General features: G+C 65.3%; 1 protein-coding gene across 1 annotated transcript; it reads left to right on the top strand.

The window, feature by feature from the left end:
* Window positions 1-1,191: 1,191 nt before the first annotated feature.
* On the top strand, window positions 1,192-16,970 carry LOC102455630 (B-cadherin-like). The gene is made up of 16 exons (XM_075939801.1): window positions 1,192-1,338; window positions 1,600-1,714; window positions 7,067-7,269; window positions 7,662-7,805; window positions 9,075-9,230; window positions 9,322-9,466; window positions 10,136-10,311; window positions 10,737-10,865; window positions 11,253-11,438; window positions 11,647-11,891; window positions 12,239-12,381; window positions 12,821-13,045; window positions 13,752-13,970; window positions 14,154-14,284; window positions 15,152-15,298; window positions 16,163-16,970. Exons 1-16 carry the CDS (start codon window positions 1,288-1,290, stop codon window positions 16,370-16,372), a joined length of 2,625 nt encoding a protein of 874 aa, XP_075795916.1. The 5' UTR covers window positions 1,192-1,287; the 3' UTR covers window positions 16,373-16,970.
* The last annotated feature ends 10,091 nt before the right edge of the window (window positions 16,971-27,061 follow it).

Raw genomic sequence — 27,061 nt, 5'->3', positions numbered from 1 at the left:
GCAGGGGGCTCTGGGGCGGGGGGGCAGGACAGGATGGGGGGAGGAGGGGGAAGGTGCAGGGGGCTCTGGGGCGGGGTGGGGGCAGGACAGGATGGGGGGAGGAGGGGGAAGGTGCAGGGGGCTCTGGGGCGGGGGGGGAGGACGGGGACGATTCAGGGGGCAAGGGCAGGAGGGGACTGGGTGGAGGAGGGGGAAGGTGCAGGGGGCTCTGGGGCGGGGGGGCAGGACAGGATGGGGGGGAGGAGGGGGAAGGTGCAGGGGGCTCTGGGGCGGGGGGGCAGGACAGGATGGGGGGAGGAGAGGGAAGGTGCAGGGGGCTCTGGGGCGGGGGGGGCAGGACAGGATGGGGGAGGAGGGGGAAGGTGCAGGGGGCTCTGGGGCGGGGGGGGCAGGACAGGATGGGGGAGGAGGGGGAAGGTGCAGGGGGCTCTGGGGCGGGGGGGGCAGGACAGGATGGGGGGAGGAGAGGGAAGGTGCAGGGGGCTCTGGGGCGGGGGGGGCAGGACAGGATGGGGGGAGGAGGGGGAAGGTGCAGGGGGCTCTGGGGCGGGGGGGCAGGACAGGATGGGGGGAGGAGGGGGAAGGTGCAGGGGGCTCTGGGGCGGGGGGGGGAAGGACGGGGAGGATTCAGGGGGCAAGGGCAGGAGGGGACCGGGTGGAGGAGGGGGAAGGTGCAGGGGGCTCTGGGGCGGGGTGGGGGCAGGACAGGATGGGGGGAGGAGAGGGAAGGTGCAGGGGGCTCTGGGGCGGGGGGGGCAGGACAGGATGGGGGAGGAGGGGGAAGGTGCAGGGGGCTCTGGGGCGGGGGGGGGGCAGGACAGGATGGGGGGAGGAGAGGGAAGGTGCAGGGGGCTCTGGGGCGGGGGGGCAGGACAGGATGGGGGAGGAGGGGGAAGGTGCAGGGGGCTCTGGGGCGGGGGGGGGCAGGACAGGATGGGGGAGGAGGGGGAAGGTGCAGGGGGCTCTGGGGCGGGGGGGCAGGACAGGATGGGGGAGGAGGGGGAAGGTGCAGGGGGCTCTGGGGCGGGGTGGGGGCAGGGCAGGATGGGGGGAGGAGGGGGAAGGTGCAGGCGGCGAGGGACTCGGAGGTGGGGGAAGAGGCGGGGGCCGGGGGCTCGGGGCGGGAAGGGGGGGCCGGGCCCTGGCGCTTCTCCCGCCCCTCCCAGGGGGCTCTCGGGGCGGAGCCGCCGGGGCGGCACCTGGTCCCGCCTCACCTGGAGCCGCCTCTTTAAAGCCGCCAGGCGGGCGGGGCGCCCAGAGCCGCTGCAGCCTCGCTCCGCTGCCTCCATGGGGCCGCCGCGGCGCCTGCCCGGGCTCTGCCTCCTGCTCCTCCTCCAGGTAACAGCGCCGGCCCGGACCCCGCTGGGCTCCGGCCGTGTTGGGGACTAGCCCGCTCCCCCCGGCTGGGGGGGGGGTTCGGGGGGCGCGCACCCGGCTGGGGGGCTTGGGGGGCGCTGACCTAGCTCTCCCCGGCTGGGGGGGGCGCGCACCCGGGGGGGGGGGCTCGGGGGGGGCGCACCCGGCTGGGGGGGTTCGGGGGGCGCGCACCCGGCTGGGGGGCTGCGCTGGGCGGGCGCTGACCCGGCTCTCCCTGCCCAGGTGGGCGGGCGGCTGTGCGAGCCGGCGGAGCGGTGCCGGGCCGGCTTCTCTTCGGAGCGGTTCGAGTTCGCGGTGCCCCGCGCGGAGTTGCTCCCGGGGCAGGTGCTGGGCAGAGGTAAGGCTGCGGGGGCTGCGGGGGGCTGCGGGGGGAGATTTCGGGGGGCCACGTGCTCGCTGCCCCAGGAGCCCTGAATCCAGTAGCACGTGCCCGGCCTGCGGGGTGGGTGGGGTCCGCTCGGCCAGGCCTGGGGGGGGGGAACTGGAGGGCGCTTCCCTGGGGCTTCTCTAGCCCGCGCGCCCTGCCGGCCGCCGGGAATGGGGCGGGAGGCGGATCCCTCCTCTGCCCTAGAGCCTTGGGGCTGGGGGGGGTGGAACGGGGGGGGGGCCACGCCCTGGTGGCGGGTCGCCTCCGCCGCTTTGTCCCTCTGAAGCCGGGGCTCGGCGGGGAGGCGGTTCCCGCCCCAGGTGCGGCCCCAGGGCCTCCCCCTGCCGCTGCATTGCTGGGGGGGGGGGGGGGGGCGCGGAGCGCCCGCGAGTGCGGACTTGCCGGTGTCCGGCCTGTGCCGCCCCGGGGGGCTCTTCTCTCCCCGCCCCGTGCGCGGGGCTTGGCCGCTCCCCTTGGCTGCCCGCGACCTGCGACCTGCTCCCCAGCCCCGAGCGTGCGCTCCGCTCTGCAGGCTTTGCCCGGGGGAACCGGGGCGAGGTGCCTGGGCAGCCGGCTCTGGGCGAACCTGTTGGAGTCCTGCCTGCCCGGGCGCTCCCCGCCCCTCGCCGGGCGCTGGCACTGCCCTGCCGGCTGAGTGAGAGCTGCCGGGCCGGGGTTAGCCCTTGATCCTCAGGCCCAAGCTGGGACCCCCACGCCCCCGTGCAGGGCTGCAGCCGCTGGGCCCGGCACAGTCCGAACCCTCTGGCCCAGCGCTGCGCCCGTGTGCTCGGGGCCCTGGTGCAAGGTGCTGGGGGCGGCGCTGCGACCCTGCCGTGGTGGTCGGGAGCCCGATGGCCGGTGCTCCAGGGGCTCCCCGGGTTCCCACGTGGGGGGAGATGGCTCGGGCGGGCCCCTCCCGCCGCAGGCCGGGGAGTGCAGATCAGGTGCGGGGATGAGGGAGCCGGTGCTGGGCAGGAGTCCTAATTGCCCCAGATGGCTGGGGCTCTGAAATGTGCCCATTGTGCTCTGAACAGAGGCCGGTCTGTCTGCTCCGGCCTCCCTCCAGGGACTGGAATGCACTTAACTCCCTGCTCGCCGGAGTGAGCCCGCTCGCCACTCACCTTGGACCTTGCCCCGCTCGGGGAAGAGACCAGGGGGCACAGCCCTTCACTGTGCGCCCAAGGACTTCTCTGCACTGAAATGCTGGGTGCATGGGTGGACTGGGGGTCTCCTGTCCCTTTGGGTCATCCCCGCTGAGCTAGGCCAAGGCATCCTTTATCGGCCTCGTGTGACCCAGCAGGGACTGGGTCAGCTGAGCGCTGCTGGCCAGGAGTGTGTGTGTGTGTGGGGGGGGGGGGGGGTTGCATGCCCCTGTACAGCGTGGTCAGACTGCCCCAGTGCCTAGAGCAGGCCAGGCCGCAGGCTCTTGGGCCGGAGATGTAAAACCAAATCTGGTACCCAAGGGACGCGCTGTGGCTGTGGAGCCTTCTCCCCCTCCAGGCCAGCTCCAGGCTGCCCCCATAACTCTCTTCCCTGTGAAACCACCCAAATCAGCCTGCAGAGCAAGGGCTCGTTAGCGCCCAATTAGCGCTCTGCAGCATACACCTTGTGCCCTGGGCCCAGCAGCGGGGCTTTCAGAGCTGGGCTCTAGTGCTCCGGGCTGCAGAGTCCTGGAGCTCGCTCTGCAGTGTGGCTTTGCTGGGGGGGGTGTAACCCGCGCAGGCTTACTGCTCCTGCCCCTCGCACCGCCTGACCTCGGTCTCAAGGCCTCTGCCCGACCGGCTCTGGTATGCCAGCGCAGGGGCTGCACAAATTCCAGGCATGCTGGAGAGGGGAGGGGCTGCTCTCCTGGCTTTGCCTGCCGCGAAGGGCTGTTGGGAGCAGCGCCGTGGTGCGGGGAAGTCGGCGGCGAGGAGCAACTTAATATCTGGCGTGATGCGAGTCCTGTAATTAGCGCTGCCCGGGATCAGAACGCATCTTACGGGATCACATGCACTTAGTGTTCCGGAGCGGAGCGGCTAATTCTCCCGCGGGGCGGGGGCGCTGGCCTCTTGCTATTAGTCGTCCTTGGAGCAGCGCAAGTCGGCTCCAATTACACTTAAGCCTCCGACCAGAGGAGCCGTGCAGCCGGCTCTGGGGGTAGCTGCAGCCCGTGGCCTAGAGCAGGGCTAGTGGAAGGGCTGAGGGGCCTTGCGGCTTGTTGGCGCTGCCTGTCCTGCCCGTGGCCCCAGGGAGGCAGGCGCAGGCTGGGTACTGTGTGCGGGGAGGCGCTTGGTCTGGAGTAGGAGGGGGCTCGGCTCAGGGTGTGTAAGCCGCTCTCCTTGCCCCTGCTGTGCTGGGGACCGTGGCGGGGTCTCTGCGTGGCTCGGCACCGGGCAGCCTGCGGCCCTTGTTTACGCTTTCCGCTCAGCAGCCTCCTGGGGCAGAGGCTATTTCCAGTAACTGCGCGGAACACGGCTTGGTCATGGGCTTGGCTAATGACTGCAGACCTTGAAATCCCACTAAGTGCTGAGTGCTTTCAGCCGCCAGGGCCAGGGGGCTGACCCGCCCGCTCCGAGTACCTGGGGGCTGGGCGCCTTGGCTTGCTCCCTCCTAGAGCAGAGGCCTGTCGCAAACACCGGCCTTCCCTGCGGCGCGGGGGCCTGTGTTCCACGAGCACGGCTCCAGGCTGCCCTCGCACGTTGGGGCTTGGAACGCGCTGTAGGGGACACCAGGCCACGTGTCTGAAGAGCTGGCCCTTGTGCTGAGGGGTGTGAGCCTGGGTCCAGCGCCCTGGGCAGAGCTGTTGAGTGCGTGGCCGTGGGCACGCTGGCCAACGTGTGCAGGTGGTGTGGGCTGGAGAGGGCCTGGTCTGCACTCGGCCCTGTGAAACCTTCCCACCCGTGCGATTCACCAGGGCTAGTGACACATGCACCAGCGGAGCCCTGCAGTCGGACTCGCACGTGCTGGCCAGCCCTGCTCGGAGCAAGCACTGGCAGCCCTGCAGGGTGTGGGGGGCTGGCGTGCCCATGAGTGGGGTGAGCTGGGCAAACCCTACAGCTTGGAGTGAACCTGGTTCACCATGGGGAGCCAGCCTGCCCGGAGGGACCCTGACAGGGAGACTCGCGCTGTCCCGTTCCCTGGCTAAGTGAGCCCCGTCCCCATTCTCAGGCAGTGCAGGGAATGGAGACCGGCCCTAGCAAGCCCCCAGCCCTGGGGGATGGACGGGGAATCGGTACCCTGCTGGCTTGGGGGAGGGGCTGTCCAATGCCAGTGGAGCGCCCGGATGCCAGCCTGCCCCGCAGCCCGAGTGCTGAGAGCTGAGTCAGCCGGCGGGTCCTGCTGCTCTGAGCTCCCTGGCCACTGCGCCTCGGGCCCGTAACAGCAGAGCCTGGACATGCTTGGCCAGACCCTTTCCCATGGGCGCTGGCCTGGGCACAGCCCCAATCCCAGCAGGACCCCAGCAGTGGCTGGGAGTGAAGAGCATGTGGAATCAGCTGTGTGCTTGCTGCCTCCGGGTGCTGCAGTTACTGGCTCTCCTGTGTCCTGAGCCCTCCCTCCACCTGGGGCGGCTGGGGCCACTGGCAGCCCAAGTCGGGGAGTGTGGAGGGGTCAGGAGCCCCGGGAGTCAGTGGGTCCGTGGGCCAGGCCGATCGAGGGGGCAGGCGGAGCGGAGCGGCGAGCTGCCATCTGGCTGGCCCTGCCCTGGGCTGGGAGGCCTCGCTCGCTAAGCCGGGTGTCTCTGCCCAGGCACGGCTGGCGGGCAGCTGCAGCCCTGGAAGCTGCAAACCGGCGAGGGGCTGGGCTGGCTCCTTGCCATGGGGCTGTGCCCTGCCGCTGTCTAGGGGGTGTGTGGGGGGATGCCCGGTGCCCGCTCTCAGTTGCGGTGGGGGGAGTGGGAGCAGCTTCGTGTGCACAGCAGGGAGCTGAGGGCCTGCCCTTCCCGCTGGGAGGAGCTGCCCCCGCATACCCTGCCCCTGCCTCTGCCACAGCCCTGCAGAGCTGCGCTGGTCCCGGCCAGTGGCTGCCCTGCCCTTGGTGGCAGAGAGGCCGTGGCTGGAGCAGGGCGTGGGCAGGCCAGCTTCTCCTGCGTGGCGGCAGCTGGGCCCCTTGGCGCTACCCCAGTGTCATGACACTGGGCATGGCATGTAACTCGCCCTGGGGCAGGGGGCCTGGCTGCTTGGCCTCGCAGGCCCTGCGTGGGGTCCTGCAGCCACGTGTGACTGGCCACTGTGTTACCAGGGCCCCGGATCAAGGGCTCGGGGAAACCCCAGGGGCCCTGTGCCTGCCTTGTGCGCTCTCTGCTGGGCGTGGGGCCCCTCTGTGCTGCTGGGTAGCCATAGACCTGCTAGTGTGGGCCACGTGGCCACGAGATCGCTGGTATCGGGTCCCAGGCTCCCCAGTGAGCCCTGCTGCCCCGCAGCTCGTGGCAGAGCTGGAACAGGCTCCCCTGTGGTGCGGGCAGTGCTGGCCGTGGCTGCTTTCCCGGCAGACAGTCGCTCCCTGGCAGAAGCAGGTGCCGGGTGTTGCATGCGCCCAGGCTGGTGGGTAGCCCAGGCAATGCTGACTGGTGAGGAGATGGGCAAGAATCCCCCCTCCAAAGCCGTGGGGCCAGGCCTAAGGCGTAGGGCGAGCCTGGCCCAAGGGCTGAGCTGCTGCTGCAGCTGACCAGGTCCTGGGAGGCCCCTCCCGCGTGGCCCCGCAGTGCTCTGGCTGCCAGCTGGCCCAGCGGGGTAGGAATGGGGCTGACCTGGGGCTCTCGGCAGCGTTCAGGGCAGGTCACCGGGGCCCTGCGCCTACCCGCTGAACTGGGGCTGGCATAGAAGAGACCCCCCCCCCTTCTGGTAACTGCTCCGTCCCTCGGGCTGCTGGCTCGGCTAGAGGCTCCAGGCCGGGCTGCCGGGTATCCGCCTGGAAGGACACAGGCTCTCAGCTGGGGGGAGGGCGGATTCTCCCCTTGGTGTGTCACTGTGGGGAACGGCTGTGCCGGAGCCTGGCCCTGCTGGGCGCGCTGCTGCCTGTCGCCAGCACCCTGCCTCGGAGCAGACTCGGTGTCTCCGCCAGGCCCCCGCCCCTCCCCGTGTGGCGCAGGCCCGGTCCGGACCCTTGCAGCCCCTGGCAGCTACCTGTGCCAGAGCTGCCTGTCGGTCGCGAGCCTGCCTCCGCTCGGCACTAGCTATCCATGGGCAGCTTGGGGCACGGTCTGGCCAGCCGCTCCCAAGAACACTGGTGGGGAAAGGGGAACACGCTGGCACCTCTCGGCCTCACCAGACGGGCGAACCCGCCCCAACGGGAAGCTGTCTGCTGGGCCCTGCTCACGGCGCTCCCCCCCCCCCCCCCCAGTGTGGTTTGAGGACTGCGCGGGATGGCGGCTAGCGCTCGACCATGGTGACTTCCGGGTGCTGGCGGACGGGACGGTCCTGGCGAGGCGCCACGCCCAGCTGCCCGGGAGGGGGACGACGTTCACCGTCCACGCCTGGGATGCCACGGGCAAGAGATTCTCCGCCTCCGTGACGGTGCAGAGCCAGAGCCCTCGCTCGGCGCAGGTAAAGCCGGTGGCTCTGGGCGCCCTTGTGGGTCGCTGGCGTTGGGCACTCGTGAGCCTGGCACCGGCGGCGTGGCTGGGGCCGTGGCGGATCGTGGCCCTGAGGCGGGGGGGTATTCCCGCAAGCACTGACGCTGCAGTGCACCCGGCCCAGTAACTACCGCGCTGGGAGCATGTTCCCTGGAGGACTCTGGTCTAGCGCCCCCTGGGGCCCGGAGTGCAGCCTTCTCCCAGACGCTTCGTTGGAGTGGCTCAGGTCGTGTGCCTCCTGTTGGGACTGTCACCGGGGCTCCAGGTGGGCTCAGGCCGTCCCCACTGTGTACAAAGGGGCTGCTGGGTGGTGTGGGGTCCCCGGGCTGGCGTCTCCTCTGAGATGCCTCCTTCTCCCCATAGGAATGGGTGTCAGGCCGCCAGGCGGAGGTGCGGGTCTTCCCACCGGCCCACCCTGGCCTGCGGAGACAGAAGAGGGACTGGGTGATCCCGCCGATCAAGGTTCCTGAGAACGAGAGAGGCCCGTTCCCCAAGAGGCTGGTTCAGGTATGGAGGCGTCTCAACCCCGCCTGGGTGCCCAGGCACTGGCTCGTCTCGCCCATGGGTGCTTTGGGAGGGGGGTGTTGGCAGCAGACTTAGACCCTCATCACTAGCTGTGGACCAGTCATTGCTCCATCTCTGGCACGAGCAGAGTTAGGTTAACGAAACGGGACTTGACATCCCTGTCCGGGATTAGACGCACACGCCCTTGCACGTGCTTACAGGCTGGCTGTTGCTGCAGATCGTCCCGTGAGAGAGACCGTGGGAGCCTGACGGTTCCCGCCGCTGGGTTTTGAACATGCGTGTCCGTGGCTCAGCTGGCCCGTGGCCAAGCTGCGGGTTACAGTGCACTGGTGGCGGCGGATATAGGGCAGGGCGAGCGGGGCAGCTGCCCTGAGCCCCACGCTGCAGTAGGTCCCGCACCGAGCAGGGCCCAAACAGCAGCTTGAGCCGCTTGCTCCCATGTGGCGGCCCAGCTGAGTGGCGCAGAACTCAGCCATGCGCCACAGCGGGAGGCGAAGGGCGTGACAGGCTCCAGGTCCTGCCCCCGGCCATGTACCTCGCCTCCGGCCATGGCGCATGGCTGAGTTCTGCGCCAGGACACCGCGGGCCCAAACAACCGTCTGGGCTCCGAGTGACAGGCGGGGGGGGAGGACCAAGGAGAACAGTGAGGGGCGCGAGGGAGAGGAGACTTGAATACAAATAAACACAATTCTGCGTTAATAATTTACAACGTTCAGGAAGGACTTACAATAGAATTCAAATCAAAATTATCCAACTAAATTAATTTCTATTAAATTTACCCAATTCACATGTAATATGAAAATAGCTTCCATTTGGGCATTCGATGCCTTTTTTCTATCTTTTCCTCCAAAGGGGGGGCCCCTCTGACATTGTGCTGCCCCACAACTCTCATCCGCCCCGGTCTAATAATGCCACCTCCCAGCTACACTGTGCCATGGCCTGGCTCCTCCCCTCTCCTGGGCCACTGGAAAAGGCTGGCTTCTGTCTTGCAGCCACTGGGCCACTAGAGCAGCCCGTGGCATGTCAAAGCCAGTGAGCAGCTCAGTGGGGTGAGCCCCGGGGTGCCTATGCCTGACCATGCACAGCTCCGGCATCCCTGGTCAGCCACCAAGCCCTGGCTTCTCCTTTGCGGAGACCCCCCCTGCCGATGATCCCCTCTGGGAGGGGCTCTGGGTACCTCAGAGCCAGCGGAGGAGGGGCTGCGTCTGCATCGTGGGCTCTGAGTCTCCTGGTGTCCCCTCCCCCCGCCAGATCAAATCCAATCGGGACAAAGAGTCCAAGATCATCTACAGCATCACGGGGCAGGGCGCGGACACGCCGCCCACCGGCGTCTTCACCATCGAGGACCAGACCGGCTGGATGATGGTGACTCAGCCCCTGGACCGAGAAGCGATCGACAAATACCACGTAAGTCGGGGGTGGGGGGCTTGCAGGGCCCCTTTGTGAGCCTGGCGGCTGGCGGAGGCCCCCGGAGCTCACGGCCCTCGTGTCCCTGCAGCTCTTCTCCCACGCCGTGTCCGAGAACGGGCGGCCCGTGGAGGAGCCCATGGAGATCATCATCACGGTGACGGATCAGAACGACAACAAGCCCCAGTTCACCCAGGAGCTCTTCAAAGGCTCCGTCCTGGAAGGCGCCCTGCCAGGTACGGGGGGGGGGGGCGGTGCCCTGGAGTCGGCTGGCGCCCGTGGGCCGTACTGAGGGCTGAATTGTTACACGCCTCTGGTCTGTGGTGGCCGGGGAGGGGGCCAGGCTCCACAAGCCAAGGGCTGTTGACACCCTTCTGTGGCTCTTGCCCGTAAGGTCCCCTCAGAGCATTTGGGGCTCCTCCTGCCAGGAGGCAGAATGGCCCAACGGTCCATCTAGCCCCGTGTCCCGTCTGCACCTGGCACCGGCCCATCCTGGCTTATAACCATTGATGGACCCAACCTCCATGAATTTCAGTTCAAAGAAAGAACTGAATGTCCTGGTCTCCAACGTCCTCTGGCAAGGAGTTCCACAGGTTGACTGTGTGGTGTTTGGTTGGGGGGGGGGGGGGAGACTTTGTTTTTTGTTAAACCTGCTACCTATTTTCATTTGCTGACCCCTACTTGTTCTCAAACTCTTACTAAATGAAGTCACTTTTTCCCAACTCCTTTTCTCCATACCTGTTGCGATGGAAGCCCTGGCTCTGCCTTCCGGGGCAGAGTTCCCCCAGGTCCCGGGCACCTACAAACTCAGTGTCCTGCACCCGGCTGCAGCACCCCCGGGGTGGGGGGCGGGTGCCCTGCCGAAGGAGCAAAGGAAGAGCTGTTGCCACTTCCCCCTCTCTCAGGCACCTCGGTGATGCAGGTAACGGCCACCGACGCCGACGACGCCATAGAGACCTACAACGGGGTCATCGCGTACTCCATCCTGAACCAGGAGCCCAAGGAACCTCACCCCCAGATGTTCACCATCAACCGGGCCACAGGTGCCATCGGTGTGATTGCCAGTGGGCTGGACCGAGAGGTGAGCAGAGCCGGGGGCCGGGGGCCGGCGGCGCTCTCCCTAGCAGCGGCCCCAGGCCAGAGACCCGCGTGGGCCGCTTCACGGTGCAGAGTCCCCTCTGGCTCGTGCCAACCTGCAGCTGCCTGGCACCACACTGCAGGAACTGGCAGGGGTTACCAGCATGGCTTGGCCCCAGGAGGCTCTGCAGCAGCCTGCCCTGGCATGCCAGTAGCAGCGCGTAACACCCCAGCGGGCACAACAGCTGGGCCTCGGGCCTGAGGGCTCGCACGTGCTGGTGCGTGGGTCTGAGCAGAGCCCAGGCCCAGGGAGTCCCTGCAGTGTGGCCACTGGCGGGCGTTTGCCCTGCCCAGCAGCCGCGGCACGTGGCGGGGTTCCAGGGCTGCACGGCTAACGGCCTCTCCTGCCGCCGGCCGGCCTCTCCCCAGAGAGTGCGGGAATACACGCTGACGCTGCAGGCGGCGGACCTGGACGGCGAAGGGTTAACGACCACGGCGACCGCGGTGATCACCATCATGGACACCAACGACAACGCTCCCGAGTTCGACCCCAGAACGGTACCCGCCCCCCACCGCTGGCCCCCTGGGCGGCCCATTCACCCCCCCCCCCCCCCCCGGGGCCGTTCTCCACCCCAAGCCTCCTTTGGCTTGAAGCCATGTGGGGTGCGCTCAGCACGGGCTGCTGGATCCTGGACCCACCCACCCCAGCTGTAGGGGAGCAGACAGCCAGGGTGCCCCGACGGCTCCGGTTGGATCAGCCCCACTGTGCCGGGTGGGTCTGGCTGCAGTCCCTTGCCCTAAGCCGTGGGCGGGTAGGGAGCTGTTGCTGTCCCCCTCCGGCCATGCAGGACCCTGGCCGGCTGGCAGCCCTCCTGGGCTGGTCTCGGTTCCGGGGTGTGAGCGCGGCGGCCCTGGGTCTGACGGCGCCTGCCCGCCCCTCTGCAGTACACGGTGGAGGTGCCGGAGAACGAAGCGGGGCTGGAGTTCCTGAGGCTGGCGGTGACGGACGTGGACGAGGTGAACACGGCGGCCTGGCGAGCCACGTACACCATCGTGCGGGGCAACGAAGGAGGCTTCTTCACGGTGGCCACGGATCGGGAGACCAACGAAGGCGTCCTGAGAACGGTGAAGGTGGGTCTGAGAACGGGGCCCCGGGCAAGAGGAGGAGCCAGGCTGGCGGCCTCGGGCGCCCTGCGGGAGAAGTGCCTGTGTCCAGCCCAGGGCTGTTCTGCAGCCCAGCAGTGTGCGTGGCCTTGCCACGGAGCTACGGATGAAGCTGGTGGCCCCAGCACTGCAAGGGGAGCTGCCCAGCTTCACGGTTCCTCCTTGTCCCTCCTAGGGCCTGGACTTCGAAGCGAGGAGACAGTTCGTCCTCTACGTGGCAGCCACCAACGAGGAGCCCTTTGTCGTGAAGCTGCCAACCTCCACGGCCACCGTCACCGTGGACGTGAGGGACGTGAACGAGGCTCCCGTCTTCAGCCCGCCCCTCAAGACTGCCCAGGTCTCGGAGGACGTGCCCGTCGGGCAGAAAATCACCTCCTACACGGCTCAGGACCCGGACAAGATGCAGAGCCAGACGATCCGGTGGGTGGACGGGGGCCAGTGCTCCTGGGTGAGGAGACCACGGGCGCAGGGCTCTGGGCCTGGAGACCATGGGCAGAGGTGCCTCTGGACTGCCCCTTGTGAGCACACAGTACCCCATGGCCCTTGGCCCCCGACAGGCTGGCACAACAGTGCCTTCCAGAACCCCTGGAGCTTGGGGCCTGCTGCACAGGGGTGGGGGAGCGGCGCTTGGGGCGCAAGGCCCCTGTTGGGGGTTCCGCAGAGCTGAGCACCCCGGTGCTGCAGCATGGATCTCCGTCACGGGTGCTGAATCCGGCCCTTGGGGAGCTGGAGGAGCCCCCGGCCCTAGCGCCTCGTCTGCCCCGCAGGTACCGCCTGGGGAACGACCCGGCCGGGTGGCTGGCGATCGACCCCGAGAGCGCCATTGTGACGGCCCGGGAGCCGCTGGACCGGGAGGCGGTGTTCGTGAAGAACAGCACCTACACGGCCATCGTGCTGGCAGTGGACGACGGTACGGGCTGCGCCGCGGGCCTGGGGCGGGTCTGAGCGCGCCGCTCTGCCATCAAAGGATCTTTGTTCCGGCGCCGTGATGGGGCCCATGTGAGAGCCATGTGCTGAGGCCACGCCCCCGGCTGTCACGAGAAACCACGTCCAGAAATAACCCCGGCCCTCCGCCCTGGGAAAGGGGAGTGACCCTGAGCAGCCAGATGGCGGGGGGGAGAGGGAGGGGCTGGCTTGGCTGGGCCCCCATGGGCCCTGCTGCCTGGGGCAGGGCTCGGGAGCCCGCCTGGGTGACGGGCCGTAGAGTGGGGACCCAGGTGGGGGCTGCAGTCAGGATGGGACCCAGAAGCTCCTCTAAGCGCCAGCAATGTTGCCCCCCTGGATCAGCACGGAGGGGGGGAGGAGAGGCTCCCAGCCCGGGGCAGCTGCCACTCACCTGCCCCCGACAGGCACCCCTCCGGCCACCGGCACGGGCACCCTGCTGCTCACGCTCCTGGATGTGAACGACAACGGGCCAGAGCCGGAGCCGCGGAAATTCACCGTCTGCAACCAGGACCCGGAGCCGCAGGTGCTGAGCATCCTCGACCGGGACCTGCCCCCCAACACCTCCCCCTTCCGCGCCGAGCTCGTCCACGGCTCTGGCGGGAGCTGGGCTGCCGACATGGACAGCAGAGGTAACGGCGGGTCGCCGCAGGCCCCGGCCCCGGCCCCCTGCTCCCTGGCTCCAGGGCCCGGCTCAGTCACCGACCCAGGCACGAGTGAAAACGAGGCCCCTTGGTCGGAGCCGCTGCGCCCCTGGAGGCAGGTGATCCGGGGTCCCCAGCCCGAGGGGCTTGCATTGCAGGACCACCTTGGGTTAGAGCGGGGGGGGAGCGGGTCACGATTCCTGTGGCCCTGACTGCGGAGACAGGCGTGTGGGGAGTGCCTAAGGGGGCCCCAGGCTCTGGGGTGGGGTCAGAACTGAGGGGCTGAGTGCAGGAGGGGACTTGGGGGTGGCTCTGAGCGGGGCAGGGCAGAGGGGCCTGCGATTCCCCACTCCTGGGGGAGACACTGGGAGCACCTGCCTGTGGGGCTAGTTACAACTGGAGCTCGCCGCCTAGGGCGGCTGTGGCCTCAGTAGGAGGCCTGGGAGAACAGGCAGGGGAACCCGTGCCCGGGGGGGGCTGGAGATGCGTTGCCCTTCCAGGACCCATCCAGCCCCCGGTTCTGTGATCTCTGATGGGCGTGCGGGGTGGCGGGTCCCAGAGGCTTCATGGCTGCACCTGGGGCAGGAGGGAAGGTGCAAGCGCAGGGTGACGTGGTCGGGGGGGGGGGTCTGTGCTGTGCGCCCCCCCATACCAGGCTCCTGTCTCTCCCTGACCCTGCTGTCCCTCTGCCAAGGGGAGACCGTCACCTTGAGGCTGCTGGAGCCGTTGAAGCAAGAGATCTACCAAGTCTACCTGCGGCTCTTTGACAACCAGAACAAGGACCAGCTGACGGTTCTGGAGGCCCACGTGTGCGACTGCCAGGGGCCCGTGGAGGCCTGCCGGGAGGGGCAGCTGCCGAAGCTGGGCATCCCCATCGTGCTGGCCATCCTGGGAGCTGTGCTGGCCCTGCTGAGTGAGTGCCGGGAGGTGGGGGGCAGAGGGGACCTGCAGCTGGTGCTCTGGGTTCCCTGTCCCCCGCCGAGGGCTCGTGCACCGAGCCAGCTGCAGTGCCCGGGGGAGCCGCTCACGCACCGAGCCGGGTGGGGTGCCGGGGAGCAGGCTGCCCAGCGCTCCTCAGCCTGTCGTGTCTCCCTAGTCCTGCTGCTGCTGCTGCTGCTGCTCGTGCGGCGGAGGAAGGTGGTGAAGGAGCCCTTGCTGCTGCCGGAGGACGACACCCGGGACAACGTCTTCTACTACGGCGAGGAGGGCGGCGGCGAGGAGGACCAGGTGGGTGCTAGCCGACGGGCATGCCAGGCTGGGGGTGGCAGCTCTGGGCCCCCCCTCCCCTGGGACTGGATGGGCTCCCACCCTGGTCCAGGCGTGGGCAGCTGGGGGTGCTTGTGGGGCAGTGTTGGTGCCCGACCGCAGGATGGCTGAGGGCGGGCAAGTAGACAGCTGGGTTCAGGACCAGCCAGACTGCTGCAGAGGGCCCTGACCCTGTGCATAAGAACGGCCGGGCAGGGTCAGACCCGGGTCTGTACTGCCCAGTGTTCTGTCAGCCAACACTGCCCGATGCCAGGTGCCCTAGAGGGAGTGGACCACCCAGGGAACCAAGTGTCCCATCCCCAGTGACCCATTCCCGGCTTCTGACAGAGGCTAGGAACACCCTTCCTAACAGTCATTGATGGACCCAACCGCCGCTTATTCCTCTAGTTCTTTTTTAATCCTGTTAAAGTCCTGGTGGTCTTGACATCCTCTGGCGAGGAGTTCCACAGGTTGATAGTGCACTGCATGAAGGAAAAACTTCCTTTGGTTTGTCTTAAACCTGCTACCTGTTCCATTTGGTGACCCTTAGTTCTTCTGTTATGGGAACAAGTAAATTTACTCACTTTCTCCATACTGGCTGAGATTTTTATAGACTTCTGTCCTATCCCCACCCCCCTAGTCTCCTCTTTCCTGAGCTGGAAAGTCCCAGTGTCTGTCTCTCCAGTCTCACTTCATCTGGCAGTTGTTCCAAACCCCTCATCGTTTTTGTTGCCCTTTCGCTCCAATGCCAATATCTCCTGGGAGAGGAGGTGGCGGTACCGTGGCAATAGGATATTCCGGCGTCTCCCCCTTGGTCATGATTCCCTGCTTTCTGTGCATCTCCCGAAGGACTATGATCTCAGCCAGCTGCACCGCGGCCTGGATGCGCGCCCTGAAGTCGTCCTCCGCAACGACGTGGTGCCGACACTCCTGCCCGCCCCGCAGTACCGGCCTCGCCCCGCCAACCCCGCTGAGATCGGCAGCTTCATCGCCGAGGTGAGACCGGGGTGGCACTGAACACGTGGGAGCCGGCTCGGAACTTGGGCTGACCCCACTTGGGCCGGGTGCGTTTACACCCTGGGCAATACGCCACCGGCTCTGCCCCACTGCTGAGGGGCCTGACTATGGGGAGCTGTGCGGAGCAGGGTTCTCGGCCTGTCGGTCACTGCGGGTGGCACATGCAGCTGTCTGGGCCCGGGACGGGGAGGGGCCCGGCTGCACGGGGGCGCCTACGTTGGCCGAATGCCCCAGAGCGTGTTGCATGCTCCAGAACGCCGCTGCCTGGGCTGAGTGGCGGGAGGAGAGATGTCGGGAATTGGCGGGGGTAGCGCAGACCCTTCCTCTCTGGCGCTGCCCCAGCAGCCTCCAGGAGACCCAAGCGCCAGGCAAAGGCCCAGGGTGCCTGTTAGCCAGGATCCGAGGGCTTCTTTTCTCCCCGGGCACGTGGTCTGGCGGGCTCTGGCCTGGGCAGACTCCACCCTGGATGGGGGGGTGGGAGGGTGCGGGTGCTGCTATGGGGGGGGGGGGGGGGGGGGCTTGGCAGGTGGTGCTGCCAGGGAGGGCGGCTTGGTGTGGCAAGCGCCCCCTGTTTGGTCATAGCAACTGCAGCCCCCACTGCCTGGGTGGAAGCTCGGGGCCTGTCTCCAGCGTTCCCCAGGGTGGCGCTGCTCTGGGTGCTGGTCGGGGTCTCCCTGCTGCTGGTGGTGGTGGAGGGAAGAGCCCGGAGGGGGTGCAGGGCAGGGACACTCCTGCGGGCTCCCTGCCCTCTGCTTGGGCCTCCTGACCCCAGTGGGTGCCCCGCCCAGCCCCGGTCTCCACCAGATGGGGGTCACTGGTTACCAACCCTCTTCCCCACCCCAGAACCTGAAGGCGGCCGACACGGACCCCACAGCCCCGCCCTACGACTCCCTGCTGGTGTTCGACTACGAGGGCAGCGGCTCCGAGGCGGCCTCGCTCAGCTCCCTCAACTCCTCCGCCTCCGACCAGGACCAGGACTACGACTACCTGCAGGACTGGGGCGGCCGCTTCCAGAAGCTGGCCGACATGTACGGCGGGGGCGAGGAGGAGTAGGGGGCGGCTGTGGGCCGGATGCCACGACTCCACCCATCCCAGGGCAGCTGGTGGGCAGGAGCCTCGGGGCGCAGACTCGCTGGCCGGGGTCCCTTCGCGTGCACCTGCAACATTGCCTGGCGAGGGAACGTGCCCAGCTTGCGCTCCGTCTTGCTGGCCTAGCCCAGCTGCCCGTGGCTGATGCTTCTCTCCTCCAGATGTTTGCAAACCACCTTGTGCCCGGAAGCCTTACTACACTGCAGGTGCCTTGGCGTGACAGCCAGTGGCCTGCCCCGGACAAGCCAGGCCTCTCCACTGGGGATTCCTAGCCCCACGGGCTGGCCAGCGCTGTGTGGTGCTTGTCGAAGGCCAAGGCGCTGGACCCGAATCAGTCGGTCCGCTGCCTGCCGGCCAGTCAGCTGGTGACCTGCCCAGGCACCTGCCTTCCTGCCCTGGCCACTTGCTGTCCTGCCCTACTGGAGGCCACATTCTCTGCAGTATCCGGCTGCCTTTTGTACTGGCCAGGCCTGCCTCCCCTCTGGGGCCGTGAGGGGTGGGGCTGGCTCGTGCCACAACCGGATGTAACTTTTAATAAACCTTTGGACTTTTTTTTAAACAACTTGGCTAGCGCTTCCTTGGGCTCAGCCTGTGCGTGTCGGCCTCCCCCTAGCTACTGCTCCGGGCTGAGCCATGACAGCCCCAGCGTTCCCCCTGTGGGCAGGTGCCAACTTCCCAAAGGCCCTGGCCACACCTGCCCCGGCTCCCTGTGCACAGAGGCTGCCAAGCAGCGCTCCCTGTGAGCGGAGTGCATGGGCGCCCACCCAGCTGGTTAGCAGAGCTCTCAGCCGGCAGCCTGGTTCCTCTGGGGGTTGCAGGGAACAAAACTTACTGGGTATGTGCCGGAGAAATGAGTGAGCACTGCAGGCCTGCTAGCCTGCCTGGCCGCGTCGCTAATCGGAGCGGGAGCTGTTCCCCTGGCAGACGCAGCATCAGGCTGGTGTTGAGTGCTGGCCAACCCCCTGGCTCCTCCGCCTCTAATCACCCACTAGCCAAGGGGCCAGGACGGCAGGTCTCCTACCAGTCAGCGGCCGTGGCCGGGTCAGTGACTCAGTGGAAACACTGGTTCTCCAGGGTGGGGCAGCCCCCTGAGGCCACGGTGCCTAGCTGCTGCCCCCTTGGGCTGCAAGCCCCATTCCTGGCTGCCCAGGGCGACCCCTCTGCCAGGGAGCAGCGGCAGCCTGTGCCAGATGATCCCTGTGCTGCAGCCGGAGTGGGGCGTGCCCCCTGCAGGCCAGGCCAGCCCCGCTGAACGGGCACAAGCCCCAGTCGGCTGACATGCCCTGCACGGGTTGGGGGGGGGGGTGTACAGTGCAGCCACCTGCAGAGCCCTTGTTGCAGGGTGTTGCATCCGGCCAACGGGCCGATCAGGGTGAGGGAAGAGCATGGAGCTTCCTCCGGCCTGCACAGAGCCCCTGGGGCGCTGAAGGGCCGTGCGCTGCAGGCAGGCAGGTGGGAGGAGACTTGGCACACTCCCTCAGCCCCGATTGGCCGGGGGGGCACAGGAAGTCTCCCACCCAGGGCCATGGGTGCTGCGAAGGGGAAGCCGGAAGCATCCTGGCCCCACCCCTTCTGGAGTAGCCCAGGGCCACGGCACACTTTTTGAAGTGGCCCCAGGTGAAAAGTTATTGCCCACCCCTGCCTGCCTCCCAGCTGCTGGGAGACTATGCCAAGGCCACAGAGCTCCACAAGGGGCAGGGACCTTGGCTCCTGGCAGGCTCCTGCCTGGAGCAGGGCTGCAGGGTGAGGGTTGCTTATCTCTCCCCTCCCCCCCCCCCCCACACACAGTTACAGCTGCTCCCCAGGGTGCTAGGGGCCCAGAGCCGGCTAGGGTGGACACCCAGCATCTGCGGGGCTGGGTGTGCAGGTGAATGCTGGCTTCCCCAGCGGTGGCACTGCGTGCCTGTCTTCCTGCTGGGGCACTCCCACTGCTGTGTTGCGGCCCAAGGAGGCAGGTGCCTGGGGCTACAGCAGTGGGGGTGCCCTGCAGGGCGGAGCGACGAGCTCCCAGGCAGGGCTCCGGCCCGGCCCCGAGAGCTGCCGAAGTGACTGCCAGGAAGCCCCTAAGGAGCGGACTGGCCTAAGGTGGCTTCCCCAGGTGCCTGCCGGGCGCCCCCACTGCTGGCCAGGCACTCCCTGGAGGTAGGGGCCAGGCTCTCGCTCCTTGCCCACCCTAGGGGTAGCCTGGTGCTGGGGGCCACTCTCAGGCCTATCATGGGGGGCAGAGGGGCCGTTGTGCTGGGGCCCAGCTGTAGCTGCCTGGTGGCTGGGCCCTCTAAGTCATGGCTGGACTGCAGGCTCCGAGCAGCATTAAGGGCTGGGGTGGGGGAGCTTCCCACCAGCCAGGCCCCTTCCGGGAGCAGGGAGCTGCCCTCCACGCAGCCTGGTGTGCCAGAGGTAGCCACAAGCCCCCCTGCTCCGGCTGCGTCCTGGCCACTCCCTGCGCCTGCCCCTGCTCTATGCTCCCCTTGGCTCTAGGCCATGCCAGCTGCTGCAGGCCTCGGATGTGAACACCGTCGCATCCCTTTGGCGGGAGGCCCAGGCCTTGGGGCAGCGCCAGGCCCCCGGCTGTGGGGGGGAGGGGCAGCGCTCCCAGGAGCATGGCCGCCTGGGCTGGGGACATGATCTGCTCTCCAAAGGGACCAGAAAGCAGAGCAGCCCCTTGACACGCTGTGGCCGAGCAGACCCCAGGAGCAGGCTGTGTGCGAGCGACTCGGTACTGAGTAGATGCCTGAGGGGGCTTCCTGGGGGCATGCAGCCTGCCAGGGCAGACCCCCACGCCCACCCTGCTGGGCATGTGGCAAACATGCCCCAGGAGCAGGTCCCTGCAGGGTTTAAGTGCCTGCATGGGCTGATGGAGCCACCCCAGCTATGCCCACTGCCCAGCACACGAGCTGCCATGCCCCACTTCCGGAGCAGCACCAAGACACCAGCCCGATGGCTCTGGTCTGGGGGCGAGAGGCAGAGACCTGGGCCCTGCTGGTGCCTCCCAGCAGCACCTAGGGCTAGAGAGGCTGGGCCCCTGGGACTGCTGAGTTGGGGGGAGCCAGACATCTGTTGGGAAACAAACCCAGCGGGGCACAGACAGTCCAGTCTGGAGACAACTGTCTATTTCAGAAGGTTGAGCGCTACGGGGGGAAGCTCTTCTAGGCTTGATCTGAACAATAGGGAGGAACTGGTTGAGAATTTGAAAGTGGAAGGCAGCTTGGGTGAAAGTGATCATGAAATCAGAGTTCATGATTCCAAGGAATGGGAGAAGGGAGAACAGCAAAATAGAGACCATGGATTTCAGGAAGATGGATTTTAGTAAACTCAGGGAGCGGGTAGGTAAGGTCCCATGGGAAGCAAAACTAAGAGGAAAAACAACTGAAAAGAGTTGGTAGTTTTTCAAAGGGACATTATTAAGAGCCCAAAAGTAAACCATTCCGTTGCATAGGAGAGAGAAAGTATGGCAAGAGACCACCTTGGCTTAACCAGGAATCAAAAAGGGGTAAAATTACAATGGATGAATATAACCAAATAACACAGGTACACGGGGCAAGATTAGAAAGGCAAGGGTACAAAATGAGCACAGTCTAGCTAGAGGCACGAAGAGGAACAAGAAGATGTTCTACAAGGCTGCGTCTAGACTGGCAAGTTTTTCCACAAAGCAGCTGCTTTTGCGGAAAAACTTGCCAGCTGTCTACACTGGCTGCTTGAATTTCCGCAAGAACACTGACGATCTCACGTAAGATTGTCAGTGTTCTTGCGGAAATGCTATGCTGCTCCCGTTCGGGCAAAAGCCCTCTTGCGCAAATGCTTTTGCGCAAGAGGGCCAGTGTAGACAACACGATATTGCTTTGTGCAAAAAAACCCCGATGGCGAAAATGGCGATTGGGGCTTCCTTGTGCAAAACTGCGTCTAGATTGGCATGGATGCTTTTCCGCAAAAAGTGCTTTTGTGGAAAAGCATCCGTGCCAATCTAGATGCTCTTTTCTGCAAATGATTTTAACAGAAAAACTTTTCCATTAAAAGCATTTGCAGAAAATCATGCCAGTCTAGATGTAGCTCAAGTGTATTAGGAATCAAGAGGAAGACCCAGGACAGGGTAGGCCTATTGCTCAGTGAGAAGGGAGAAACAATAACAGGAAACTTGGAAATGGCTGAGGTGCTCAATGATGTCTTTGTTTCGTGTTTTGTCAAGGTTGATGGTGACAGGCTGCCGAACGTAGTGAGTGGTAGTGGAAATGGGGTAGGTTTAGAAGTTAAAATAAAAAAAGGGCAACTTAAAAATTACTTAGGAAACTTAGATGTCTGCAAGTCACCAGGGCTGGATGAAATGCATCCCAGGATACTCAAGGAGCTGAGAGAGGAGATCTCTGAGTGTTTAGCTATCATCTTTGAAAAATCATGGAAGTTGGGAGAGATTCCAGAAGACTGGAAATGGGCAAATCTAGTGCCCATCTATAAACAGGAAAATAAGGACAACCTTAGAAACTACAGTCAGTTTAACTACTGTGCCAGGGAAGATAATGAAGCAAGTAATTAAGGAATTCATCTGCAAACACCTGGAAGATAATAAGGCGATAGGGAACAGCCAGCATGGATTTGTAAAGAACAAATCATGTCAAACCAATCTAATAGCTTTCTTTGCTAGGATAACGAGTCTTGTGGCTAAGGGAGAAGTGGTGGACGTGGTATACCTAGACATTAGTAAGGCATTTGATGCAGTCTTGCATGATCTTCTTACCAATAAACTAGGCAGATACAACGTGGATGGGGCTACTATAAGGTAGGTGCATGACTGGCTGGGTAACTGTTTTCAGAGTGTAGTTATTAAGGGTTCACAATCCTGCTGGGAGAACATAACGTGGAGTTCTGCAGGGGTCTGTTTTGGAACCTGTTCTGTTCAATATCTTCATCAACAATTTAGATATTGGATAGAGAGCACATGCAGAAAGTGTGCGGATGGTACCAGGCTGGGAGGGGTTTGCAAAGTGCTCCACTTAGGAAGGAACAATCAGTTTCACACATCTAGAATGGGAAGCGACTGTCTAGGAAGGAGCACTGCAGAAAGGGATCTAGGGGTCATAGTGGACCACAAGCTAAATGTGAGTCAACAGTGTGATGCTGTTGCAGAAAAAGCAAACCTGATTCTGGGCTGCATGAACAGGAGTGTTGTGAGCAAGACACGAGAAGTCATTCTTCTGCTCTACTCTGCGCTGATTAGGCTGCAGTTGGGGTTTTGTGTCCAGTTCTGGGCACCACATTCCAGGAAAGATGGGGAGAAATTGGAGAGGGTCCAGAGAAGAGCAACAAGAATGATGAAATTTCTAGAGAACATGAGCTATGGGGGAAGACTGAAGGAATTGGGCTTGTTTAGTTTGGAAAGGAGAAGATTGAGGGGGGACATGAGAGCGGTTTTCAGGTGTCTAAAAGGGTGTCACAAGGAGGTGAAAGAAAAATTGTTGTTCTTGGCTTCTGAGGATAAGACAAGGAGCAATGGGCTTAAACTGCAGCAAGGCAGGTTTAGGTTGGACATTAGGAAAAACTTCCTGTCGGGTGGTGAAACACTGGGATAAATTGCCCAGGGAGGTTGTGGAATCTCGATCGCTGGAGATATGGAAGAGCAGGTGGGACACACACCTGTCAGGGATGGTCAGACGGTGCTTGGTCCTGCTGTGAGGGCAGGGGCTGGACTCGCTGGCCTCTCAAGGTCCCTTCCGGTTCTACTGTGCTATGCCCTGTGCCCCCTTGGTCCATGGGCGTTGCCCCAGTCACTGCCCCATGACCCAGGGTCCAGTGGGTTCTCCCTTGTGGGGGCCGCAGCAGAGATTGCAGGGTAGGTGCCAGTGAAATGCGTTGCCCCTGCTCATGCACTGCCCTGCCAGGCGGCAGCTCCGGGGTGGGGCTCGTGTCTTCTGCTCAAGCTGGGGGGAGACCCTGGGAGGCAGGACCATGAGTCAGTTTCAGCTTGAGCCGTACTCAGCCTGGGGAGCTGGCAGTGTCAGGGGGCAGGGGCAGTTGACCCACTAAGGGGAGTCCCAGGCTCCCAGCTGTGCAGGATGCACCGGGGCCCCTTGTGGCACCACCAGCATTGCATTGGCTGAGCCAGCATTAGCTGCAAACCCGGGGCACAGGCAGCCCAGGATGGGGGGGGTCTTGGCTTTAGTCCTTGTCTCACCGCAGGACTCACGGCTCGGCCCCGCTGGGCCGGGCGCTATGCAGAGTAGCTGGTCCTCAGCACCCGGCCAGCCCCCGGGACACAAGGAGCCCGAGGAGCTGGCAGCAAAGCTCGTGTTAGTCATGGCGGGCGGGGGTGCCGCAGTGTGCGCTGGCGTCACTTGGGGGGGCTCCGCTAGTCAGGAGGGGAAGGGGGTGATAAGCCAAGCGCTGGGGGGAAGCACCTTGGACTCTGGCCTGGGTCCAGCCCCCAGCAGGCGGCCACCTGGCGCTGGGCAAATATTTGCCTTCCCCAGTCGCCCAGAGGCTGGCAGCCCAGAGCAGCCAGGCCATGTTTTCTCATTTCTGCGTTTCGCAGGCCTGCCTCCTTGCTGAGTGCTTTATGGCGGTTCAGCAGGGGGCGCCGGAGCTGGGGGCCAAAACCCGTGTGGATCGACCTTTGCCACGGCTGGAACCGCCCCTCGTGGCCCTGGGCGGTGCAGGGCGAGCGCTGAGCCGCGTTAGCGTGTTGCCACCACAGCCTGCCAGCACCTGTCCCCCAGTGGCCGACACTGACCATTGAACACCACTGCCCAGCGGCCAGGGAGAGCAGCCAGCAGCCCCACGCTAAGCCCTCTGTATTTCTGACCTGCCTTCCCACGGTGGCCTGGCGGGGTGAGCATACCCAGCCGCTCTCCCACTGTGCCTGAACCAGCGCCATGCTCCTGCCGGGGGCAACACACGGACCCAGCGCTCCTGGGTCGGTGGGGAGGTGGGGCGGTGTGGGCCCAGCTGCCAAGGGTCCTGCCAGCACTCAGCAGCTGCGCAGTGCCAGGCGGGGGCGGGCAGCAGGCAATACGGTGCCCATCTGCAGCCCTTTCCTAACGAGCTGCACATGGAGCCCCCCGGAGCACTGGGGATGCCACCCAGGGCCCTGAGACAGACCAGGCCAGTGGGCACGCCCCTGGGATGCCAGCTAGGCCAGGAGGGGGACCGCTGCAGCCAGCCTGGAGGAGGAGAGAGCAGGGAGGAGGCCCAGCAGTATGCATGGGGAATAGGGCTTCTCCGACAGCAAACACAGCTGCTGCTGACTCCAGTGGATCTACCGGTTCAGCAGCCCCTGGAGAGCTCCCCCCCCCCCCCCAACACTTCCCATGCCATGAGAGGCCCCCTCCCTGCCCTGCACTGGAGGACAGGACAACCGCAGCTCCTCCTGCACCTACCCGCTGGGCGTGTAGCCAGAATGGGCCGTGGTTCTCTCATTAAGTTCTGCCCCGGGAACTGCTTTCCGAAGACTTGCTTGTGCTGGGATTTCAGTGCCACGGGGGGGACAGGGACGTGCTGGGATTTCAGTGCCACGGGGGGACAGGGACGGGCTGGGATTTCAGTGCCACGGGGGGACAGGGACGGGCTGGGATTTCAGTGCCACGGGGGGGACAGGGACGTGCTGGGATTTCAGTGCCACGGGGGGACAGGGACGGGCTGGGATTTCAGTGCCATGGGGGGGACAGGGACGGGCTGGGATTTCAGTGCCATGGGGGGGACAGGGACGGGCTGGGATTTCAGTGCCACGGGGGGACAGGGACGGGCTGGGATTTCAGTGCCACGGGGGGGACAGGGACGTGCTGGGATTTCAGTGCCACGGGGGGACAGGGACGGGCTGGGATTTCAGTGCCATAGGGGGGACAGGGACGGGCTGGCATTTCAGTGCCACGGGGGGGACAGGGACGGGCTGGGGTTTCGGTGCCATGGGGGGACAGGGACGGGCTGGGATTTCAGTGCCATGGGGGGACAGGGACGTGCTGGCGTTTCAGTGCCATGGGGGGACAGGGACGGGCTGGGGTTTCAGTGCCATGGGGGGACAGGGACGGGCTGGGATTTCAGTGCCATAGGGGGGACAGGGACGTGCTGGGATTTCAGTGCCACGGGGGGGACAGGGACGGGCTGGGGTTTCGGTGCCATGGGGGGACAGGGACGGGCTGGGATTTCAGTGCCATGGGGGGACAGGGACGTGCTGGCGTTTCAGTGCCATGGGGGGACAGGGACGGGCTGGGGTTTCAGTGCCATGGGGGGACAGGGACGGGCTGGGATTTCAGTGCCATAGGGGGGACAGGGACGTGCTGGGATTTCAGTGCCATGGGGGGACAGGGACGTGCTGGGATTTCAGTGCCATAGGGGGGACAGGGACGGGCTGGGGTTTCAGTGCCATGGGGGGGACAGGGACGTGCTGGGATTTCAGTGCCATGGGGGGACAGGGACGTGCTGAGATTTCAGTGCCATAGGGGGGACAGGGACGTGCTGGGATTTCAGTGCCATGGGGGGACAGGGACGGGCTGGGATTTCAGTGCCATGGGGGGACAGGGACGGGCTGGGATTTCAGTGCCATAGGGGGGACAGGGACGTGCTGGCGTTTCAGTGCCACGGGGGGGACAGGGACGTGCTGGGATTTCAGTGCCATAGGGGGGACAGGGACGGGCTGGGGTTTCAGTGCCATGGGGGGGACAGGGACGGGCTGGGATTTCAGTGCCATGGGGGGACAGGGACGGGCTGGGGTTTCAGTGCCATGGGGGGGACAGGGACGTGCTGGGATTTCAGTGCCATGGGGGGACAGGGACGTGCTGGGATTTCAGTGCCATGGGGGGGACAGGGACGGGCTGGGATTTCAGTGCCATGGGGGGACAGGGATGGGCTGGGATTTCAGTGCCATAGGGGGGACAGGGACGTGCTGGGATTTCAGTGCCATGGGGGGGACAGGGACGGGCTGGGATTTCAGTGCCATGGGGGGACAGGGATGGGCTGGGATTTCAGTGCCATAGGGGGGACAGGGACGGGCTGGGATTTCAGTGCCATAGGGGGGACAGGGACGGGCTGGGATTTCAGTGCCATGGGGGGGACAGGGACGTGCTGGGATTTCAGTGCCATGGGGGGGGACAGGGACGGGCTGGGATTTCAGTGCCATGGGGGGGACAGGGACGTGCTGGGATTTCAGTGCCATGGGGGGACAGGGACGGGCTGGGATTTCAGTGCCATGGGGGGGACAGGGACGTGCTGGCGTTTCAGTGCCACGGGGGGGACAGGGACGTGCTGGGATTTCAGTGCCATAGGGGGGACAGAGACGGGCTGGGATTTCAGTGCCATGGGGGGGACAGGGACGGGCTGGGATTTCAGTGCCACAGGGGGGACAGGGACGTGCTGGGATTTCAGTGCCACGGGGGGGACAGGGACGTGCTGGGATTTCAGTGCCACGGGGGGGACAGGGACGTGCTGGGATTTCAGTGCCACGGGGGGACAGGGACGTGCTGGGATTTCAGTGCCATGGGGGGACAGGGACGGGCTGGGATTTCAGTGCCATGGGGGGGACAGGGACGGGCTGGCGTTTCAGTGCCATGGGGGGACAGGGACGGGCTGGGATTTCAGTGCCATGGGGGGGACAGGGACGGGCTGGGATTTCAGTGCCATGGGGGGGACAGGGACGGGCTGGGATTTCAGTGCCATGGGGGGGACAGGGACGGGCTGGGATTTCAGTGCCATGGGGGGGACAGGGACGTGCTGGGATTTCAGTGCCATGGGGGGGACAGGGACGTGCTGGGATTTCAGTGCCACGGAGGGACAGGGACGTGCTGGGATTTCAGTGCCATGGGGGGGACAGGGACGGGCTGGGATTTCAGTGCCATGGGGGGGACAGGGACGGGCTGGGATTTCAGTGCCATGGGGGGGACAGGGACGGGCTGGGATTTCAGTGCCATGGGGGGGACAGGGACGGGCTGGCGTTTCAGTGCCATGGGGGGACAGGGACGGGCTGGGATTTCAGTGCCATGGGGGGACAGGGACGGGCTGGGATTTCAGTGCCATGGGGGGGACAGGGACGGGCTGGGATTTCAGTGCCATGGGGGGACAGGGATGGGCTGGGATTTCAGTGCCATAGGGGGGACAGGGACGGGCTGGGATTTCAGTGCCATAGGGGGGACAGGGACGGGCTGGGATTTCAGTGCCATGGGGGGGACAGGGACGGGCTGGGATTTCAGTGCCATGGGGGGACAGGGACGTGCTGGGATTTCAGTGCCATGGGGGGACAGGGACGTGCTGGGATTTCAGTGCCATAGGGGGGACAGGGACGGGCTGGGATTTCAGTGCCATGGGGGGGACAGGGACGGGCTGGGATTTCAGTGCCATGGGGGGACAGGGACGTGCTGGGATTTCAGTGCCATGGGGGGACAGGGACGTGCTGGGATTTCAGTGCCATAGGGGGGACAGGGACGGGCTGGGATTTCAGTGCCATGGGGGGACAGGGACGGGCTGGGATTTCAGTGCCATGGGGGGGACAGGGACGTGCTGGGATTTCAGTGCCATGGGGGGGACAGGGACGTGCTGGGATTTCAGTGCCATGGGGGGACAGGGACGGGCTGGGATTTCAGTGCCATAGGGGGGACAGGGACGGGCTGGGATTTCAGTGCCATAGGGGGGACAGGGACGGGCTGGGGTTTCAGTGCCATGGGGGGGACAGGGACGGGC

Source organism: Pelodiscus sinensis, chromosome 12 (genome assembly GCF_049634645.1).
Source record: "Pelodiscus sinensis isolate JC-2024 chromosome 12, ASM4963464v1, whole genome shotgun sequence".
Taxonomy (NCBI): Eukaryota; Metazoa; Chordata; order Testudines; family Trionychidae; genus Pelodiscus; species Pelodiscus sinensis.
The sequence above is the reverse complement of the archived record's forward strand: the minus strand, read 5'-3'. Positions and strand labels throughout refer to the sequence as shown.